Source organism: Thalia democratica, chromosome 7, assembly GCF_965202585.1.
Source record: "Thalia democratica chromosome 7, ktThaDemo2.hap1.1, whole genome shotgun sequence".
NCBI lineage: Eukaryota > Metazoa > Chordata > Thaliacea > Salpida > Salpidae > Thalia > Thalia democratica.
In genome coordinates, this window is record NC_139171.1 from 28,468,275 (window position 1) to 28,492,464 (window position 24,190).

A 24,190-nucleotide genomic window follows, 5' to 3' on the forward strand; every position below is an offset into this window, starting at 1 on the left:
AGCACTTTTGTTTTAATACTAAACAAAATTGTGAATAAATAGTTTGTTATAGATTCTGTTTAGTTTCCAAGTTTTAACGAAGTTGAAATATAAGATGTCTTTGAAAATTAAAAGCCACCATGTTTAATCACTATTTGTTATACTAGTTAATTAGAATTAATAAATAATTGTATGATATATATAAAAGATCACTATTACTTATTTTTAGCCTATAACTTCATAGATTTATACTTTTTAGATTAAGTTGTTATTTTAAGTTATGGATTCAGATGAACTATGTGATGCTTTGATTTTATGGGTGAGTAAACTAGTTTTTGTTGTGTTTAAATTTGATACATACAACTATATCAGTTGGTGTAGATTTGTTGGATGTTACAAAAATATACAAAAGTTCTTATTACCTGAATGTAACTTACATAATTATTTGAGTATTTTATATAGTACTATACTTTTAGTTAATATTAAAATTTTTTGAGATTAACACATTTTCTAAATATATTTATTAATTTTTAACATTCTAACTGTTCTAAAAAGTATTTTACATTACATATTGTCAGTTATCATTTACTTCTTGTGCAGGTTTCAGAGTTTGAAATAGAAATACCTCATGAAAATGCATCATGTTTTACTGATGGTGTTGTGGTGGCTAACATTCTACAAAAAATGTTAGTTTTTGAGTAATCATCACTGTTGTAGTGTGAGAAGTATTATAAAATAATAACTAGTTTTTTTTTGCATAAAAAATTTATAAAAGTTTCAAAAACAACTACCTAATATTTTACACTTTATATGATATTATGATATGGCTTTATTAAAAAAAAAATTAAATTTTTATTATTAGGTTATATTATAATTTTATATATATATTTTTATAGTGATGGAAACTATTTTTCTGATTATTGGCTCGCAAAAATAAAAACAGATCTGGGGCAAAATACACGCTTGAAGGTATTTTTAGTTTTTTGTCATTCTGAATGTTTATACATCAAAATATTTGTATTTTAAAGTTCACTTTTTTTAAATTTTAATGCAGGTAAACAATGTCAAGAAAGTTTTAAAGCAGATGATGGAATATCTTAAAGAGGTCAGTTGATTGTTTAACATATTTGTAATAGTAAAATTTTAAGCTAGTCATTAGCTTGTATAATATAATTTTTTTATACTTTTTGTATTTAAAGTTTTTTTTTGACAGTTATTGTTTATGAACATTTTAAATGTTGTTTTACAATTAAGTCTTTTTAAAGAATTTTTAATATTTCTTTTGTCAGTTCCAGAATTTATCTTAAAAGGTAAGGTCTTTAAAACTTTTATTTTTCCATATTTGCTAATCATTATATTTCAATACTAAATTAGGAAAGAAGTTCAACTAAGTAAAGTTAACGATAATCTGTTGTTCAAACAAAAGTGAAATTCATCCCTGTTTTTAAAATTATTTTCAGGTGTGCAACACAACATTGGTCGGTTATGACCTGCCAAATGTGCAGTTGATTTGTGAAAAAAGCGATGTTGAAAACATCAGTAAATTTCTCCAGCTGCTGCTATTTGTTGCCATCAACAGCCCTTCCAAAAGTGGTAAGTTTTGTTTTGGTGTGAGTATATATTTTTTAATTTAACATAGCATAAAAACAAAAATTCAAGTTTTTATCATTCAACATTTTACAATAACTATAACACATATGTGAACAAAATAGTTTTTATTTTTAATTTTTTCATTGGTTGCATAAAAAGTTGAGTTGAAAACTTTTTCACTATAGAGCATGTACAAATAAAACTAAATTAAGTTACACATTACAGCTACAAATTATTTTTTTAAATAGTTTTCCCACACAAACTATGCAATTATTAGTTTTTATTAGTTTTCAAAATATAAATTACAATTTGCACCAAATTATTTGTAATGTTTACTACAAAAACTTGAATGAATTATAACAGACTTCATTCAATTCATTCTGCAACTGGAAACTGAACCTCAAACACTGTTAAAAGAATCTATACAGGTTTTTTGCTTTTTTATCATTAAAAATAAGTTACAAAATTTTTAATAACTTCCTTACATCCAACTTGTTTTATTTTTATCTCCTTACTTAATTAAGGTAAACTTTTATAAAATGCATTTCATAGAAACAAAGTTATTTATGTTGTAAGAATTAATATATATTTTTTATATCAAACAATAGTTATTTTACAAGTTACTGAACTATAAATTTACCTCAAGCTTTTTGTCACTAGTACAAAAACTCCTACAAATTTGCACTCTGAAAATTTAATTTTTTATCAAGTGCACCAATAAAAAATAGCTGATTAATAGATTTATGGAGAAAAACATAATTTGATTTACACATATGATTTGCTCTTTCAAGACTTAGAACAAAAATATTATTTCTCCTCTAGTAGTTGATATCTCTTTATTTGTTTTCTAGAAATCGAAACATATAACATATAATCTGCTGTAAATTTAAAATTACAAACAACAAAACATTTTTTTGAAAAGGAAAAATTTTTGAAAAAAACGAGTGGCAATCTTGTACAATATAATCTGCTGTAAATTTAAAAATTACAAACAACAGAACATGATGACTTACCACCACTCGACGTTGGAAGAGGAAGATCCGGAAGACGTTTACCAGCAGGAGATGAAGAATTTGCAGGATCAGCTGCAAGATGCAGTCAGTGAGAAGGATGAGATGGCTCAGCGGTGCCACCTACTTGATATGCAGGTAAGAATGTTAAATTTTGAATGTTTTTTTTATGAAGTATGGCTCAAAAATGCCATATACTTGATATGCAGGTTTGTGAATTTATTTTCTTTTGTTGAATTGTCAGGTTAAGATATTTATTTTTGTTGTCAGAAATGTCATTCGTTAGATATACAGGTTTGTGGTGTTTTTTAGTTTGAAGTTAATAGTTAGCTTTGCAAAGGTATGAAACAAAAATAAATATTTTGAGATGAGAATATTTTTTATGCTTTATGTACCAGTTAACCAAGATAAGAGTTTATTATAATACTTTTTAAAACTCCATACAAATTTTCTGAAAATAAAAGTAAAAGTTAAACACTAAAAAAAAGGTTTTTATAAAATGCTAAGTCAAAACAGCAAACACAGACTATCAAAACAGCAAACACAGACTATCAATTTAACAATCTATAAAGCTCCAACGTTTTCAAGCATTATAGTTAAACTTTCAGTTAATAATAAAATTGACATAATTAAATGCTAAAAAGCAGGGTTTCCCAAACATTTTTTATAAGGCCCCCTTTAAAGATAGAAAATAACTATGGCCCCCTCCATCAAAATTTTTAAGAAATTTATCATTAAATACGCTTAAAACTTTTTCTGCTGTTTTTAATCAAATCCAGAATATCTAGTTTAAGTTTAAAATCATAGCCCTGTGGCCCCTTTAATGCTTATGGCCCCCTATATTTCTGTAATGGCCTCCAAGGGGACCTTCTGACCCACTTTTTGAAATTCTGCTTAAAAGAATTTTTTCTCTATAACTTCAACACTAGTTTTGTCCTTAATTTGTACTTGAATTGAAAAAAGCAAACATTATTTTACTAAAATTACCAAAAATAATCTGAATTATTTAATGCATAAAATGAAATAGGTGGCAATGCTGCAAGAAGAGAAGTCGATATTGGAAGCAGAGAAGGAACAAATACAAAACAGTTCCAACGCAGAAGCTGAAGATGATCAGAGAAGTAGTACGATGATCAGGCACAATCAGATGGTTGTTCAAATTGAAGAACTTCAGGAGGAAACTTACAAGTTTGTTGTGAAAATACTTATAATTTTTCTAAAAAAATTGAATTTGTATTTTGTGGAGCTTTTATGTAAACTTGTTTAAATAACAACTATTTAGTTTACTTCTTATTTATATTGAAACTATTAAGTTTACATTTTTGTACTACTACACAATCAGATGGTTGTTCAAATTGAAGAACTACAAGAAGAAACTTACAAGTTAGTTGTAAAAGTTATCAAAATTTTCCAACCAAGAAATTGAATTTATGTTTTGTGGAAAACTTTTTTTAAAAGTTGTTTAAATAACATCTTTTTAAAAAAGTTTTTTTTTTTGAAATTTAAAGTTTATATTTTTTTACCACAACATTTTTTTTTGGCTCTAGTTTTAATTAATAGTAGTTTATGTTTAATTAGGTTTATTTTTTGTATGCGTACAAAAAAAATAAATTGAGTTTTTTTAAGAAGATATAAAACAAATAAGTTTTTGTAGATAAAATTATAATATGTAGAATAGAAAGAGACAATTAATAATTTTTAACCCATTTAAATTTAAAGATTTTTGAAACACATTGTAACCATCTTTCACCTAAATCAAATTTATATATAAAGCTTTAAGTAATAAAAACAACACAATAACTATTTAAGTATCATTAGTTATTACTAAAATTTTAAATAAGCAAAGAACTAATAATACTAATGAGAATAATATTTACGAAATTGCATATGTGCAGATTGGAAGCACAAAGCGACGAATACAAGCTGAAATGTGAGGTTTTGGAGCAAGATTTGCAGGAAAGTCAAATAAAAAACATTCAACTGCAGCAGCTTGCCGAGGATTCCAAGTAATTTAATTTTTCATTTTGTTTGTTCCGTTTTTTTTAGATATTTTAAGATATACTTGTAATAGGATGTTTAATAGTAATAGTTTTAATAGATTATTTGAGACTACAAATTAAGAATTTTAATTTAGTGCACTTAAGTTACCACTTTAATTTTTATAAAACTAAATGAACTTCTTATAAAAAATGTATAAGACTTGCAAAAAATGGTTGTTTAATTATAAATTTAAAATAATTTGTTTAATAGGAAATTGAAAGATGAGGTGGATTACTTGCAAGCGGAGAGGGACAGAGCGGTGAGACTTGAAGATATAGTGAGCACTTACAAGGACAGATTGAAGGAATTCAACGAACTCAGGGATCAGGTATGTTACCAATATAAATGACCATAGATGTTTTATTGTAATAAAGTATGTTTATCAAATGTGAGTTTTAGTTTACATGACATACATAATATCTCTAAAAATGTAAAATGTTTTCATATTTTTGAAAGGTAAAATATTTTGCAACGTTTAAACCAGCATCAAGTTTGTTGAGCGTTTGTCATTAAGTGCGCGTTTTTTGTTTTATAGGATTCAAGTTACTGCTTGCTTAAGATAAGAAAACGTTGAAGTATATTATGTGTTTTTTGCTTTAAAAACTTTAGAAAAATTTTGTGATTTTCTCAATTCATTTAATTACAATAGTTTATACAAAATTTGTTGTATCTTGCTTGATTAAAATTTCAGTTTTCTTATAATTAAACTTTTATGCAAATAGTATAAGTAATTTCATAAACAAGTGCATAGTATTTAAAAAATTACCAGTGTGTTGTGCTTTATTATTTTAAACAACGAAAAAGTATTATAAACTTATTTTTATAAAAATAATCCTTATGTTACTACTTAATCTTTTTGATTATCTTAGAATACTAAGGATAAAAATACTTGTTTTACTTTAGAAAACCTTTTATTAAAATTTAATCACTCGTAATCTTTTTAAATAATAGTGATCAGATTTAAGACTTTTCACTTTATAAGTATAAGTTTTTAATTGATTTTAAATTCTTTTTTAAAGTTCCTTTTCAGTTAAAATAATAAACAATGCTAAAAGTAACAATAGTGATTAATTTTTAAACTAAAAAGTATTAGTTTTTAAATGCTACATTTATTTAATTGATTAGCTTTTATTTTAATACTGTAAGTACATATTTTTTTTATCGAAGCGTACTAAGTAAATTTTAGGGTTAAACAAAATAGTTGTGATATTTTTTGTATCTGATATACTAATTAGATGATTACAGAAACTTTGCAACGATTTCGCTTTCATTGCTACACGTACAAAAATATGAAAAATATTTATGAATACCACAACAATTCATTTCTCCATACTTATAACATAAGAAATTTTTAGTTGTAAAATTTTTATATAATTCAAAGGAAAACTTGAAAAGCCTACTCTTGTACTTATAATACCAAATAAATTTAATTACAAACTTGAGCAGTTTAATTTTGGTATATTCTTATTTAATTATTCAAGTTGTATTAATGTATATTTTTTCATAACATTAAAATTTAAAAGTTAACAAAATTATTTGCTAAGTTAATTTTGATATTTTAAGGCAAAATATGTTTGTTAAAAATATCATAGTAGTTTATATTTTAATATACTCCATAATTAAAAAATTAACTGTAGCGTTATTTTTTCTGGTTGATAATGAAAAAAAAATCAGTCATATAACGAATATATATTTTCCTTGTAATTTATTTTCTACACAAAGCTCAAGAAAAACACGCATCTTATTCATGTGACTAACGCATAAATTACTCAATTGATTTCTCTCACAAAATTGCCTCTTACCATAATTGCTTTTTCGCACTTTGTCTGTTGTTTAAGAAATCTTAAGCTGCTAATTTTAGCTATTTTGAATAAAAAGCCAAACGATATAACCAAAAACAATTCATTTTGAAGAAATTTATTAAATAAATACATATATGAGTTTTATCAAGTTTTTATCATACCGTATATAATAAACATACTATTATTTACTTTTGTCCGATATTCAACAGAAAATAGTATAAAACCTGATAAATGTATTGCTAAGTTGATAGTTTTTTGTTTCATACTTTTTTACTTCCAGATGAAAATTTTGGAAAACAAGAACACTGAATACATGAGCAAAATAGTGGATTTGGAAGATGAAAAGAAAAAAGCAGAAGTTACTAAAACGCAACTTGAAAACAATACTAGAAAAGTATGTAGTAATTTATTTATGATATATTTCCGTAAAGTCATTCAAGTTGTTTGTAATTCAACTATCTCTGTTGTCTATGGTAAAATAAATAAAAAAATGTGTATTAAAATAGATTGAAAAACTAAAATATTAAACCTAAAATAAAACTAAAAATAAATTTTGTCTTGTTATACAAAGGAACATTATTTTCACTTTTACAAAAACTTTTGTATGAAACTATAAATTATGTATAAGACAAAATTTTATTACCAGTTATACGTATTTAGATTTTTATATGAATGTTACTGAATGTTTATATTACAGTTGATGGAAACACAACAAAAACTGACTGAAGAAACAAGAAAATCTAGCAAAGCCGAGTTTGAAGTTCAAAATAAAATAGAAATGATTAAAACTTTACAGGCGGAAAAAGAGGTTATAAGTTATGATTTTTCTCTTATAATCTATAATTGTTTTGAAGTATTACCAGTAACTTAATACCTATATGTTAGTTTGTCAAAGGTTTTGATATGTAATTATTAACATAAAGATTGATTGTTCTGAGATATAGCTTTTCTTTTAATAAAAATCAAAGCATGTAACTAATTTCGGTTCTTAATTAGAATTTTTAAACATAAAGTAAATGATTAATTCTTGATAGTTATTATAAGTTTAAAATAAGTTTTGTTATATATAATATAACTATAATTTTGTTATAAAATAAGTTAAATAGTCTTTTGTGAATTTTGTTTGTTTAACTTAATGAAAAAGTTTTAGTAGTTGATGAAAAAGGCATTCATGGTAAAATCTAAACAAGTTATCATAAATTAATTAAGTTATATAAAGACACGATGCTGACTATTTTTTTTAAATGACTTTTACATTTTAAATGCTTTTTGACTGTTGTAAGAATAGATAGACCTTTAAAAACTTAAAATTGCTAAAAAAAATAATATTTATTTCAATATTTGCAACTAAATAGTTGCATGTGTTATTATCACACATTTTTAGTTTGATTAATTTAGATTGTATTAATTTCAAAAAAAAAAAACATTTTGAATTTGTTACTGACTTTTGTAAAAATGCTTATATAGTTATAAAGTTAAAAAAAAAACTAACTGTAAATAGAATTTGGAGTATATTAATAACATTAAAGGTTAAATACAACTGGTAGTTTGTTTAAAAAATGAAAAATAAAACTATTTATGAAAAAGTAATTTACTTTCATTTGGACTCTAAACATAATTGATAAAAATGTTCTAAATTAAGTATATCAGTAAAGAATACATTTCTAACCTACATATTTAAAATTTGTATTCATGTAAGGCATTAGAATAATTAATTACAACTTATAAAACATAAAAACAGCGCCTCCAAGCGGAAAGGAATTCCTTGCGACAGACGAACGAGGACCTGCAACTGGCGCACTCTGGCGGACAAAATATGTCAGGGTTTTTGGGCGAACAGCAGGTTGAGAGCGCTGAGCAGAGCCAGGAACAACAAATCATGCTCAAGTTTGTTGATTGGATAATTTTATATATATACTTATAACTATATATAAATATTTATAGTTAACTATATAAATAAATATATTTTACATATATTTTTTTAAACCATTATGTTTTTTTTTCCCAAAGTTACTTTGTTGAATATATAGTTAACTATTTTACAATGAAAGTTTCTATGTTTTGTGTTTGGGGTTGTAGTTGTTGTTATTTTATAATGTCAAGTTAGAACCAGTAATTTTGATTTTTTTTCTTCTTAAAAGTAAATGATGTCTTTAGCAAGTATGATTTTTCTCACCAGTATAAAAGATAAAAGATCTCCAGTAGTTGAGATCTCTCTATTTGTTTTCTTAAAACCAAAACATATAGTATAAAAGTAGCGTTGAAAATATTATTTTCTTACAGTGTTTAGTCATGCAAATAAATTTTAGTAATTTTTGTAGTGTTAAAGAAAACCAGTGTATATTTTTAAGTGTTTTAACTAGTTTCTGTAATGTTATAAACACATATGTAAAAATAAAGTAGGTACCATTTTTTTATTGTTTAAGTAGAAACTCATGTTTGTGCATAGCAAATTTTATAATTTTTATATTTTAATCTTTTAAATTTTATTGTCAAGTATACAATCTACTTTTAACTAAACTAGTAACGTTGTAATTTTTGTAAGTTTATCTTTTATTTAGGTGATGATAAATACAAATAACCTCTAAAAGTACTAACTTTAGCTGCATAATTTTGAAAATTTTTAAGAGAAACTTTTATAAACTTATTTTTTATGAAAATTTATGATCATTAATTTTTAAACACCAAAAGATAGCTTGCACGTGAAACTTATAAATAATTGAAAAATGTTTCTTGTAATATTTAAATTGCTGCAACAAAGTTGTAAGTCAAGTTTATTAAATGTATCAAGCTTTGCACTATTTTCGAAAAGTTTTTGAATATACATGTTTATAACTGTTTAACCTACTAAAGCTGTTTCAACAAATAATAAATATGATTTAAGTGGAAAAAAATATTAAAACTAGTAAATACAAAAATGGTTAAATCGATTCTTTTTTGACGTAGTTTATATTGACGCGTATCATTGAAAGCATTTTGTAGATTGAAAGATTATGCATATTAACATACACATAAATGAAGTGCTGATACGGTGTGGTGTATTTTATTTTTATGTCAAGCATAATTAAGAACTAAAAGTTTCAGAAAAATCAGAAAATACAAAAATCAGAAAAAAAGAAGAAGAAAATACAAAAATCTACCTTGTAAAATAACTAAACTGTATTATTTAATAACGGAGATATAATACCTTATTAATATTCACAAAAATACTAAGCAAATATAAAAGATGTAATTAATTACACAGGGAGAAGATAATACGTTTGGAGCACGAGAACAAAATGTTGAAATTGGAACAGGAAAATTTGGGAGGTGAAAAAATAGATAATTTGACAGGTGAAATTGAAAAGGGCAACTCCAGAATTAACGAGCTTGAAACTGAAAATAAGTTTGTTTGTTTTTATTAAAAATGATATTTGTTATGTTGTTATTGTGCTAAAAAGTATTTAAGTTTTATTTATAAAAATATCTCACGATTAAATTGAATATAAATGAAATTTTTTAAATGCATTTTGTCATATTAAAAAAATCACCTGATGCAAAAAGTTTTAATTAGTATGTTTCTCATTTTTTGTATATTTAGTATTATTTTATCTTTGTACATTTTTAAGTTTTATGTGTTTCTAAGTAATTTAGGTGTGAAAGTACACTAATGCATAATAAAATATTAATTTTAAATCAGAATAAGCAAGCAGAGAAACGATGAATTGAAAGAACAAATTGGTGAACTGCAAAAACAAATGCAGGAGCAAGCGAACTCTGATGATGAGGTTGTTATATTAAAATAAGTAAAATGTTATATTAGTAAAAGAATATGTTTGTTGGTTTTTTTGTGTAAAGTATCGTTTTAAATGGGTTTTTATTTTTTTTATTAAAAATCGCTCACGAAACAAAAAATCGGCATGCAAAACAAAAAAATTCTACAAAAACCATAACAATATTATAAGAATGTTTTTTTTTTTATTAAAAAATTTATGGTTGTCGGATTATAAAATACAAAAATATTTAAAAGTATTATTTTACAATGAAATTATTTACTAAGCTGATTCAGTATTTGAAAAATTAATGTTATTTTTATAGATTATTCAATACATTTAAATAACGTTTTTTTTTCTTTAAACTTGTATATGAAAAATTACTAAAACTATAAATACTTGTTTTTTTTTGGCTGGTATGATTTGATAATAAACTAAGCATGTTAAATTGTTCATTAAGCATAAATTAGCATCTAAATTTACAAAATTAAATGAGTTTTTTTATATTTACTAGTCAAAGTCGTTGAGCAAATTTTCATTTATTTTTAATGCCAGGTTTAACTGCAAGACAAGCATAACAAAATCATACTAAAATTTTTTTTAATAAAGCGTTGTTTAAAATACTTGCTTTTTTAAAATATTTATTTGCATGCTCATATAAGTTGTATGTATAAGCTTAATATTAATCTATAAACAAAAGAGTTATTAACTGCTTATTGATGTGTAAACTTTTTTTTTTATTAACATCAAAATATTATGCATGTTGGAACTAACTTCATCAGATGAATGTAAGTTTAATTTTATTTATTTTAATATTTTTATACTTTTTTTGAAAAGTTCTGTCGAACTAAAAGAATCAAATAAAACTACTTATTGTTGTTGATTTTTTTTTCAAACTCCTTAGATACTAAAAAAAATTTAAAAACTTAAGTTTATTGTTATGTATTTTTTTTAATTGATTTTATTTACGTTTTAATTTTATTATCTTAAGTCAGTGGTTCGCACGCTACTTCGAATCCGTGAACCCTAAATCACAAAATTAAAATTTTGTGCAACCCAATTTGCATTCTTTAGCACCGCTAGTGTTTAAGAATATGTAAACATTTTTAATTGTTTTTTTTTACTAACAATTTAGTAACACCCAGTTAATTTTTACACGCTAACTTTAAACTTACCAGTTTACCCGATCCATTTCAATAAACTTTTAATATCGATGATCTAATTTTTACAACAATATTTTACTTGTATTACCCAGGTCTAAAATACTAGCTAGATTATTTTAATACATTGCCACTACCCCAATTAACAATCAGTAGTCTTGGTACTTTTTATTGGATGGTAAATTTAAATATTTATTTAATTAATAAATTTGATAATTTTTTATTAAGCGATTACTATCTGTGTTTAACAAAGGTATTGCCACGAACAAATTCATGTACCCCAAAATAAGTTTCATGCACCACAAAAGTCTCGTGCACCCTAAAAGAAATTTAATGTACACTAGTGTGCACCAGTGTACACCGTATCGACCACTGTCTTAAGTTATCTAAGTTTTTAAATGTATGTAGCTTCTATTTTTTTATGCTTATTTTAAACTATCTATAAACAGACATTTTGTGACATAATTTGAAGAATAAAACAAAAAAAGTTATCGTTTTTTTTTTCTTCAAGTTTTAAAATAAAATATATTTAGTATGTATTGAAAAATATGCTGAAACAACTTTTTGTTAATATTTTGAAATAACCTTGAAATAACAACATGTTAAATTTGAGCTAATGTAACTACCATGAAAAATTATGTTAAAAACTGTGTAAAAAGTGTGTTAATCAAAAGATAACTAAAACTAGTTTCAAATGCTTTCCAAAAAAACTTTTTGTTAAAACGTGCATCAAATGACTCACACTTTTTTGATTTTTCATGTATAAAAAATTATTTGAAAATATACGAACAGAAGACATGTAAAAATATTAAAAGTTTAAATTTTTACAGAATGCTGCTCTCAGAAGAAAAGTAACAGAACATTTGTGAGTTATAATTATTTACAAATTTATTTAAAAATATATAAAGGAACCAATTTAGTTTTAGAGTCAATTCTTTCCCAATTGTGATCACCTTTGATACGGATAAGCAGTAATGTTTTATTACAATACAACATTAAGTAAATTTTGTATGTGTCATGAAAACTTGATTTAATTTATAGAGTTAAACTGAAGCAAACGGATGAGGAGCTGCAACGAAAGAAGAAATACATTGAGACCATGGAAAGTCAAATGAACCAGGAAGGTTCGTTAATCGTTTAAAATTAAACTAAAACTATATGAAAAATGATTTATTATTTGTATTTATTAGAAATATATAAAAAATTGTTGATTTTATGTTCTGTTTTATTTTTACATTTTTTATTTATTAATAAATTATAATCAATGAACTTCACCAAACGATTGTATATTATCGATGAAGAAAAACAACTCAACTTTGTTATAGATGACAAAAATAAATAATTACAAAATAAATAGAACTTAAAAGTTTTTAGCGACATAGAACACTGTATTTATTAAATTATTAATTGATTGAGCAGTGTAAAGAGTTTTGTAAGTTATCCTTTGAAGTGTTAAACTTACATAAAAAGAAATTATTAACTTACAAGTTTTATCATACATCAATTTTTACTCTCTTATTCAATTCGATTATTGATGTCTTCTTTGATTAACTTTGATTGTTACTCTTAAAAATAAGCTAAAAGTTTACAAGAGTACTTTAATTTTAAACCTTTGTATAGTTTTTGTTATTCAATATATGAAGGCAATATTTATTGTTTTTATTTTTATAGGAGTCTTATTTTTATTGCCTAAGAAACTGTTATGATAAGCTGTATTTACTTAGTTTCATTTTCATTGTTTTTTTATATTATTTTACTTTTAAACATTTATAATATATTTTTGTAAAGTGTGTAGTTATTATTATTAATTTTTTTATTAATTTAATGACAGTATGTACTTCAAAATGAGTTTCAAATTTTTTATAAAGTTAAATAAAGAATTTTATACAAACTTCTACTATTGAAGTAATTCTAGAAAATAAAAGCACACCTGAAAACTTGAAGTTTTCAACGTTGTTATGATCTTTTAAACCAAAGTTACGACCAAAGTTTTGCAGAAAATTAATAAGACATATTAATAAACTTTCAATAAATTAAAAACCTCAAATATTAAAGTTAACTTTTTATTATATTTCAAAATGATCAACAAAACATATACTTAGTAGTAAACAAAACAAAAATTTGACCATCTCAGTCACTAAGTATATTCAAGTTAAGCAAAAGTTTTATTTTTGTTTCTTTAAACTTTTTTTCTTTCATCTATAGAAACACCCTCGAAAAAACCTTCAACTTTTGAATACATTCGAGACGGAGCAGGTTATATTGAAGCTTTAAAAAATTTGCTTCAATATTATGCTTGGTTTGTGATAATTCTTTCTTGCTTTTCATTTGTTTCTGGCTTTTAATTTTTCAATTTTTGTACTATTTTTTCTCAACTGCTTTCCTACATTTATTTGTTTTAATTCTTATTAATCTTACCATTTGAAATAATTATAAATATCTTCACTGAAATGGAATCAAACTGGTAAACTGTTTCTGACCTTATCTGTGTATAAATTTTATGTTTTATGAAACAAATAATTAAGCTTTTTTTTGTTGGTTGTGCTTTTATTTGTAGCATTCAATCTTAAAAGTTTTAAATACGATTTAAACACGTTTAACAATTTTTCTTTAAAAACGTTTTTTTAGTGCTTATATTTTACTGTGACTCATAACATGTTAAACTTTATTTAAAACTATATATATTTTTATTTTATTAAATTATTTTTATTTTTTCTTATACATTAATTCATTTTACCAGAAAAAATTGTAAACGAACTGAAGGAGCAATTGAAGCAAAAAGATCAGGAAAGAGTCAAAATGGAAGAAAGATACAAAAAGTAATAAAACATTTTAAGCTTAAACTATTAAACTATGTCAAAAGATACTTACTACCACATTCTACAACAATTTATTTTTTAACTTTTTTTTACCGTTTATACATACTATTTTTAATATCTTTGTAAATTTTTTTAGTTGCATTGTTGATAAAATATATATTAAACTTGATTTAATTGCAGTTATTTGGAGAAGGCAAAGAAAGTCATCAGAAATTTAGATCCGAATAAAAATCAGCAGAATTTGAACCCTCAGTTGACCAAACTTAAAATGGAGCTTGCTGACAAGGACAAAATAATCAAACAATTAGAGGTTTACTTTGACTTGTTTGTTTTAATAATCACTTTTATTAGTAACCTGTACTACTGTAAGTTGAATGATATAGCAATAGTTTGAGAGGTAATATAGTTATGACAAAAATTTAGTTTAGTTTTTTATAATATATAAATATAAATACAGAAAGAACATATGAAAGTTAACCAAGCCAGAGACACTGAAGAAAAAAATATTGTCAATGCCTGGTACAACCTGGTTTGTTTACTTGTGTTTTAATTTCATCTTTTACTAAAAGAGAACGAAAAATGAAGAGAAATTAAATTAGTCAAGTATTAAATCAAAATATTAAAATTCTCAAATATTAAATTAAAAAGCCATGCTCAACTATTATGCTAAATTTATTTTTTATTGTTTCAAATTAAGTTGGAAGTTTGAATTTTATTACTTTTAAACAACCTAAAATCTGAACTCAAAAGTTAGATTATCAATAACCTAGAAGTCATTTAAAACCGAAGAACTTATTTGTTTTTACAAATGTAATGAGTTTACTGACTATTATAAAAGTATTCAATAAATTACTAAAAATTAATATACAAAAAATCATAGGATGAATCAGAATTAATAAAAAAAGACATACTTCTGTATGTTTGGTACTAGTGTAGCAACGAATTGCATTTTCTATTTTGCAGACAGTTTATATATTGATATTACAATAAGTATGCTAACATGTTTATCTGCATAACACAGACAACTTATAGTTGTAAACAGACATATATAGTAACAATAGTACTCATTAGTTTTAAGCAAATATTAATTCAAATGATGGATTCGAAATTAATATATTTATATTAGTAACCACATGCTACAAATTTAGTAAATTCAATGATTTCTTTTTGGAAACCACAAAACTTAACCTATTACTTACATTTGGCGAAATTGATAATTTTAAACTTAATATATTATATTTAAAACTACTAAATCATAAATTATTTTTGTCGTTTTTTGCTACAATAATGAACCAATTAAAAAAAAAAGCAACGAAATCACTATGCATGCTAAATAACTTATTCAATATGTATATAAATAAAATTAATAATTCCCTATAATAAAAAACCAACTCTATCATCTAACAGGGAATGCAACTGCACAGGAAAGCTGTAGATGACAGACTGAGTCACACCAACCCTGGTCAATCGTTTTTAGCAAGGCAGAGGCAAGCTTCAAGTAACAGAAGGAGCACCAATCAGCAAGTTAACAGGTCTTGTAATGTTTACATTGTTTGAGTATTTGTAAACTTAAAAAAAAATGTTTTAGATGAAAATTTATGGTATTTTGTGTTTGAAATATACTGAAACTAAACTGTTTAAAATGAAATTATATTGTTTGAAATAAAGTTAATTTGTAAAAAGTTGTCTTTGTTATGCAGTTAATAGAGTTTTTTTTTCAAATGTTTATAAATTAAAAATTTTAAAAGTTGAAAATGTATTGGCATTTCACTCTAAATTTTGTTTTAATTGCATTAACTATAGTAGTGAAAAATGTATTTTAATTTAAACTTTTGATAATTTATATTATTGATACAAATAGCATGTTACTAGGAAATGTAAAGAAAAATATACTTTAAAGTTTTTTAGTCTGGTAATAACTAATATAATAACAAATGGTAATAAAAATTATACGCTTCAGCTAAGCATGTAATAATAAAGATTAATAACAAAAAATATTGAATCTAAATTACTTACAAAAACTAACAAAATATCTGTATTTTGACATTTAAATTTTGCAGTTGGTCAGATACAAGAAAATACTTAATGAGTATAATGCGAAAAAAATAAAAAGGTTTGAATTTTACAAAAAAAAAAGGTGCTTTTTTAAAGGGGTTTTTCATTAATGAAAATGTCATAGTGTTATTTGATTTTGTTGAATAGTTTGTTTTTAGCTTGGTTTTAGACAATCATTTAGACGGTTGCTTTTTAGTTTAGGTGATTTTGATTTGCTTGATGTTTTGTTTTAAATAGAAGTTAATAACTGAATATTTTATTTTGAGTATAGAAATTTTTTTATAAATCTTAGTACTTGAAAAAATATTTTGATATATTTTTCAAGTGATATGAAAGATAAAATTATAAACAAAATTATACGTAAAAATATCTGATTAGACACATAGTAGTTATGTTACACTAACTAGTTAATAAATGAAACAACTTACAAAATTGTATGTAAAATTTGAAATTTTATGAAAACAGCTACTTGAACAAGGCTTGAATGTGGGCTGTATAAGTGGTAAGATTGTGTGATTTAGCAATGTTACCAATAGTTCAGCATTTGCTATTGATTTTACTAATAATTCAGCACTCAATTAATTTAGAAATTGCTTCTCGTGTTATATATCGATAATACTTAGCTTTTAATCCATTTATCACTTTAAAATTTTCTTTGTAACTGTAATTTGCCATTTTATTTAATTTGTTAAAAAAATGAGTAGTGGTTTTACTGTAGAACAGCTTAAAGTAATTTGCAGTTTGTTCTTGTTAAATTAACCTGTTTATATTTTAAATGATGCTTTTAAGTGAACTGCTAAACGCCTTTTAAATTAATTAAAGACGAAAGGTTTTTTTCTTTGTAAAAGATATTTATGACATTGAAATCTAGATTTTTTTCAAATATTTACTTACTCAATTTTTTAATACCTCTACTGTTGAAATTCAATGTGTTCTGTATTTTTTAAAGTTTTTAACAACAGAGCTTTGCCAAAAAAAAATCATATTTATTATAACTGTTATGTGAAAAATCAAAACAATTGTAAACAGAAAATTTAACAATTACAATTTTTTTTTACTTGTACGTGTAAAAACTATTTTAAAGTATTCAAAGAAATTATAAGGCATGTTGTAGTTATTGTTAGTGCTTTGTACTTTTGCTTGTGTATTTTAAAAACTTTTAAAGCTTTGGAAGTCTAATTATGCCTACAATATCTTTAATTTGCTTTTAATCTAAATTCACCGTACTAAATTGTTTGAGTCATTTAGTATTTTGCAAACTTATATATTCAGTATACAATCTTTTAATATTATAAATAATACTTTTTATTTTCTATAAAATTGCGTATCAATTGTTTCTAGAGTATTTTGATAAATTGCATGTTTTAGTGCCTTTCGGTTCGTTAGTTTTAATTGTAGCACTAGCTCACTTACTATATACCAGTTTTCGTATTATGTATGTGTTCTATATAACTTTTGAAGTTATAAAAACTATTTCAAATTTATATAAAATATTTTATGCTTGTTTGATCTCACATAATGTTTACTATGACGTCATCACAATATAGGAAAGAGAAGAAAGATGAACCATCTCAGTGGAAAAAGACCCAACAGACGCTGGCCAGCTGGACTTACATGTAGTTATGACGTCATCAATTTTATTTGATAAACTTAAGATCCGCCCAAAATTGTTTGCATTTTTCCAGGCCAAAATTTGTTAATTGTTTATGTATCGAAAGTAGGAATTTCCATTTTCTAAATCAAAGTTAATTAGATAGTTGTATTCAGTGTTCTGCTACATTTTAACGCCAGACGCAATATAAGGTGCACCTTGGTAGATATACGTTTAAAAACAAGTCAGTACATACATATAAAATTAAGTTTCAAAAATTTAACAATTCACAGCATTATCTTTGTTAAAATTTAGTTTTTCAACTTATAATCTTAACAATTTTTTTTATTTTGAGACACTGGTAAGTTTGTCTACTAAAATTGTTTGGATTTTAACTTATGATTACCAAAAATCCTACATGGTGTATCTTGAATTGATTCTTTAATAAATTTTATTTTGTAACACTTTTGTTTGCTTGAGTTTCGGTTTCATTTCTGTTGTGTTGTTCATTAGTTTTGCCTGCTTTTCTTTTTTCTTCCACCACACAAAATACATTTTGTCAACTTTTCAGAAATGAAGACACTTTGCTTGACAGAATACGACTTTACTTCTAGTATTCGTGGATTGTTTTCTTTTTGTGTTATAATTTGCTACAGCCTTATAATGAGTGCACTTATTTTATTTCTTTAATACTTAGTAGTATTTTGGTTATCATAGTTTAAGAAAATATCTATTTGGTCAACTACTGCTATTTAATAAAATTGATTTATTTAATTTGGAGCCTAAAATGAATTATGCTCTGAATTTTTTTATAGTTTACTTATAAATTATAATAATTATGATTAAATTGGTGATAATTGTTTTCTAATAATGTTTTACTTTTATTACAGTGCTTATATTTTAAAAAAAAGTTTTCACTTTTCACTTCTTAGTGCTAAATGTATTTATTAAAACAGGTTGAAACTAATTATCGAAATTTTAACAATTATTTTTTATAAAGCAAACACTTTTTAGTTGAATAGTTTTATTGTGTTACAATTTTATTCCCAAAAAAATTACTTTCATTATTTTAACAGGTCAATAATATTTGAAATATTTTAAAATTAAAATTTAACTAGTATTAATTTAGTAGCTTTGCTAAGCTAATACATTTAAGACAATTACGTTATACTTACACAAATGTTTTTATTCTGCTAAGACTTTTTTATTCAAGTTATTATAACTAATTTAACTTTCATTTTGCTACTTTTTTGGTTATTGTATAAGTTTCTAAAAACGATAAAATATATAAATAAAAAAAGCCAATTTAGGTAACTTTTTTTCAATCTGGTCAATTTAAATTAAAAATGTTTGGTTTAAAATTTTTCATATAATACAGTACAGTTTTGAGATTGATTTTTATCTTTATTCAGTGTAATAAAAGTTTAAATCGTTTGAATTGATTACGTGATAGTTCTAAACTAAAGTTTTGTATCTGAATAGTATAAAAAGTTATTAGTAAACTTCTACTTATTTGCTCACATAGCTAATACTGTTTATTAAAAAATTGTAGTATTTTTTTATTTGCTTACTATAAAAAAAATGTTTTGATATATATTAGCTATATTTTATATTTACATAAAAGTTATTTGTTTTTTTTTAATTAAAATGTTAAAATACATATAGAATGAAGTGGTTTTTGTCTAATTTAAAATAATAAGTATACAATATGATTTTTTAAAGAGTCTTAATATTTTTTATTTACAAATAATTATTAATATTATTTACTATTGTACACACTTTTATTGTATTATATACTTCAAAAACTGCTATCCATATCTATTTATAACTTGTTGTTTATTAGTTTGCCATGTTAAACTTAGTTTAAAGTGCTTAATAACTATAATAAATTATAAAATTCACCATACGACCATCAACAACAGTATATGAGACAATCTACGACCGGTTTCGTCCTTTTTAGGAATCATCAGGCAGGCATCATCGCGAGAAACCGCTGTTTGGTTCTAACCAAACGGGCTTAAGTGCATATGCACTGAAGCGGCCGCTTGTGGGTTAACTTCGATAAATTAAGGCAGCCAATTCGTTCACAACCCAATATCTAAGACATTGTCAGCTCAATGTATGATTTTAGTTAGTCTACGGTCATTTGATCAATTTAAACTAGTGTTTATTACGGCCTTCATCAACAAAGTTGAGATGCTTCGCGCCATCAATAATAAACAATGAACTTTACCACGCGTCAATTTACCACAAGCGGTCGCTTCAGTGCATATGCAGTTAATCCCGTTTAGTTAGATCTAAACAGCGGTTTCTTGCGACTACTCTTGCCTGATGAGTCGAATTAGGACAAAACCGGTCGTAGCTTGTCTCAAATGCTGTTGTTGTTGGTCGTGTTGTAAAGTTCATTGTTTTCATTAATGGTGCGAAGCATCTCAACTTTGTTGTTGATGGCTGTAGTAAATACTAGTTAGTATATTGTTTATTAAAAGAAAAAAAGACCTCAAATATTTGGTTCAAGGATCTGGTGTACGAAAATTTTTTCGGTTATCGAGTCATACACCAGGATACAGTTTAAAGTCATGTCCAGGACAATAGCAAATGAAGCAGAAGCAATGTATTTAATAATAATTATACTAATTTATTTATATATTAAATTTGATTAATATTAAGCATCAAACCTTTATATGACAAGAATATAACAATTCAATATGTATAGAGATGCACAGTAAAGGAGCCAATATAAAATTAAACCAAAAGTTCTATAGAGTTTGTTACTTTACAATTATTACATGCTTTGGCAATGATCACAAGTAAAGGTACCAAGTTTGTTTACCTGTTATCATTTTGAAAGTATGAAACAGTTGTGAAGTTGTAAACTCTATAAACCTTTTGATTTAGTTGTATATTCGACCCTTTCTATAAATTTTTTCTCTGAGGAAAGTATGCTGTAAAATATTAAATCTTAAACACTATTAAAATCAGCTTTTTTTTATTGTTTTTTTTCTATATACTAAAGTTATGTTATTGTTTGTAAGTAGATAAAGTTATTTCTGTGTGGAAAAAATTTAGTTAATATCATAAAATTTGTAAACATGGTGAAATATTCAAATTATAAATTTATATTATTTTGTTCAGAAAATAAACTATTTAAAAAGTTTTATTTAAACTTTTTTCTGTTAATTTTATAAAGAAATTTGGTTTTACTTTTTAAGCTATTGAACAAATATAATTATTATCATGTAAGTTTTGTAGTAAATATAAATGAGTACATGTTGAATAAAAACTGGACTATTTGTTAAAAGTTATCAACTAATTACAAAATAAGTTTCAAGTTGTGCAAATTTATTTTAAGTTAACTAGTTTTTTTATCCTCATGATAAAGTTAGATTTAGTTAAATTTTCATTTAATATTTACTGTACGCGGAAAAGTAACTTTAATGATAACAGAAAAAAGTATTTATTTTTATTTCTATTGTCGTTAAAAATTTAGTTATGTAATCAGGAATAATTTGAATTATTTTTTTATAGTTGAGATATTAAGATCAAATATTAGACAGTTTGTTGAAAAATATTTATTAACTTTTCAGTTAGTGTTTGAAGAACTTTCCCAAGTGTTAAACTGTTTACAAATTCTTGTGAACAACTAAAATTACTTAACAGTAACTATTTACATCAAAAATTTTTTATGTATAACAAAACATATGTTTAAAAGTTTGTTTGTAATTTTATTAAGTTTAACGATCTTAAGTAAATACAATACAGATATAGAATTTATTACAATAATAAAATATTTTAATTGTTTACAATCACTTTACCAGATACTAAAACGAGTATGTTTAAGTTTGTACTAAAACTATTAAATTATAATTTATTTTATCAAAAATGCTCACATAATATCCTCTTTAATTATTGTCTTCTAGTTAAGACTTTTAATTTACTTTTTGTGTTTAACATACAAGTAACTAAACATTAAGATACTGTAGTTTATAAACTTGTCTTAAAACAAGAACAAAATAAATGTTTCAAATGAAAAATATTGCTGTTTTGTTAAAATAACTTAAATCAGTATTTTGTTTTCAACTATTTGTCAGTTTTTTTGAGTTTAATCCTGTTATAAATTCAGTAATACAATTAAACTTATTAAGTTTAAATAAGATAATTACGTTCTTTTTTGAGTTACAGTACTTGTATGAAACACTGAGCAAAAAGTTAATAAGGAATTAGTTAGTTTACAACAAGTTATAGAAGTTTTTGAGAATTAATGCATCGTGTTTGTTTATGCATTTAATCAATGCAATATTTCATTGAAAAAAAATTTCAGCTTGAAGAGATTAGATAAACTGACTTCGTATAAGTTTTACTAAACTGCAGTTTGTATGGTATTCATTTTATACCATAATTTTATAACTTTTTAGTGGTTGTGTTGCTTAAAGATATTTTATTATAAATTATTAACGTGAGCTAAAATGATTAGTATAAAGCTACTATAAAAAGGTATAAAATATGTTGTAAATTTGAAAAAAAGCTTATCACTAGTAATTTTTTATGTTACCAGTTGAAACTATATATTATTTTAATCTTAATACCTTTTCTCGAATGTAAAGTTAATTTGACAGTAAAGTGAAAGCTTCAATAACAACTACAGAAAATTTTTTTTTTATTGCAAAATTAGAGTAAAGTTGTATAATTCAATTAAAATATGTATTAAGTTAACAATTTTTAACTAGAAGTAGTGTTTAAAATTTATTGTTTAAATATAATTCAAGTGATACCACATAAGTACAGAAGGGATATCAATAAAGTACCCTATTAAGAATGCGTTTCTAACTGTTGTAAAATATATTTTAGCCTTTTCATTAATTAATACTTAGTTATTAAACAAAATTTGATATATTCTAGGATTTTTAAGATACTCAACCAAACTTACTAAACTGATAATAAAATTTTTAATCATTTTACCTTTTCTAGTAGTTCATAATTTAGTAATATAAGTTTTTTTATAATATAAGTTTAAGTAAGATAAACTAATTCTGCCATTAAAAAGCGTCAAATAAATTAATTTTTTTTTAAACTATACCTGTGTAATATTTCACAAATCATGTTTCGTCCGTGCGTATGTTTAGAAAATATAAAAAATCCCACTGTTTATCAACATGTAGTTCAGGGTTGTTTAAAACCTGTAGGTTGACAGTTTAGGCAAACAAAATTTTGAACAAAATTACTTAACAACACAAAAACTAAAACAATTTTTACACGTACAATACTTAAACTTTCATCAGATATAAAAATATAAAATAAACATTACTTTTTTATACGATTTGGAATTATATTTGTCATAAAATACATTTAAAGCAGCATTACAGTAACTTTCAATTCTTTTTACTCAATTTAACGCAGTACCTTAAACTTGACCTTATAAAAGAAACAAAAAACTTGTACTTTCAAAATCCTGGAAAAAAAAACCGTTGGCAACCCTGTACGTTTTAAGGCCTATAGAAAGCTTTGTTATTAAAAGCAAAATTAGTGTAATGTTAAACGGTTTTAGTAGTACCTTAAAAAATATATACTTGATGTAAAGTAACTATTAATATTTAACTCGAAACATTACAGAGAAAACCAACTTTTTCAGTAAAATAAAGTTATTTTAAAACATATACACCGTAACAAAATTCATCTGATTATATTTTTTTAGTAACAGGGTTGTCAAAAAACTTTAAAATTGACAATATAGGCAAGAAAAACGTTAAATTTGAGAAACTTAAAAGTAAAACCTGGAATTTTAACCAATTTTATGGGTAAAGTTATCAAATTTATGTTACAAACATAAACCTGTCATCGTATATACATTATTTTGTATCATTGAGAAATTTAATCTAACTAAGTGGCATAACAGTATTTTTTATACTATTTTATATAGCTTTGTGCTTAAAAAATATTTTATTCTTAAAAATTAACAAAAACCTGGAAAGGTTATTCAAAAAACCTTCAGCAACCATTTGTGCATATACATTTATTTATAGTGTTAAACTCTTACTTGAAATTTTTAAGCACTGTAATTAAATGGCTGAGTACACTTGCTTTCTGTCGTACAAAATACAGTTAACGTAAGTTAAATGTTGTTAAAAAAGTTATAGTTAACTTATTAAATCGTTTTGAAAAATATTCTGAACAGAGATTCGTATGAACGGAACTCCAGAGGTGATGATATCAACTTTTCAAAATTGTCTTCAAGATTTTCATCTTTTTTCAAAACGTGAACAAAAATGTTTGAGTTAATTATTTATGAAAATTCATTCTTAAAATTTTTTAATGTCGTACATGCGTTTTTACCTTTTTAACTTTTTAAAATGATCTATCAATTCAAACTTCTTTAGTGTTATAATTTCTACAAT

At 24.1% G+C, this 24,190-nt stretch overlaps 1 protein-coding gene across 9 annotated transcripts; it reads left to right on the top strand.

The window, feature by feature from the left end:
• The first annotated feature begins 221 nt into the window (after positions 1 to 221).
• On the top strand, positions 222 to 24,190 carry LOC145841048 (protein Hook homolog 3-like). 9 transcript variants are annotated; one of them, XM_082948410.1, is made up of 25 exons: positions 222 to 298; positions 580 to 665; positions 876 to 948; positions 1,034 to 1,084; positions 1,440 to 1,572; positions 1,933 to 1,997; positions 2,568 to 2,717; positions 3,607 to 3,767; positions 4,475 to 4,585; positions 4,830 to 4,947; positions 6,702 to 6,815; positions 7,119 to 7,229; positions 8,163 to 8,308; positions 9,666 to 9,806; positions 10,101 to 10,188; positions 12,164 to 12,198; positions 12,375 to 12,457; positions 13,539 to 13,589; positions 14,074 to 14,152; positions 14,333 to 14,462; positions 14,610 to 14,681; positions 15,560 to 15,684; positions 16,213 to 16,265; positions 16,673 to 16,709; positions 18,370 to 19,063. In XM_082948410.1, exons 1-23 carry the CDS (start codon positions 260 to 262, stop codon positions 16,259 to 16,261), a joined length of 2,211 nt encoding a protein of 736 aa, XP_082804536.1. In that variant the 5' UTR covers positions 222 to 259; the 3' UTR covers positions 16,262 to 16,265; positions 16,673 to 16,709; positions 18,370 to 19,063. The 9 variants fall into 9 exon arrangements, with proteins under 9 accessions (XP_082804536.1, XP_082804532.1, XP_082804534.1 ...); XM_082948406.1 differs by lacking the exon at positions 18,370 to 19,063 and adding an exon at positions 17,755 to 17,817; XM_082948408.1 differs by lacking the exon at positions 16,673 to 16,709 and having other exon boundaries at positions 17,755 to 19,068.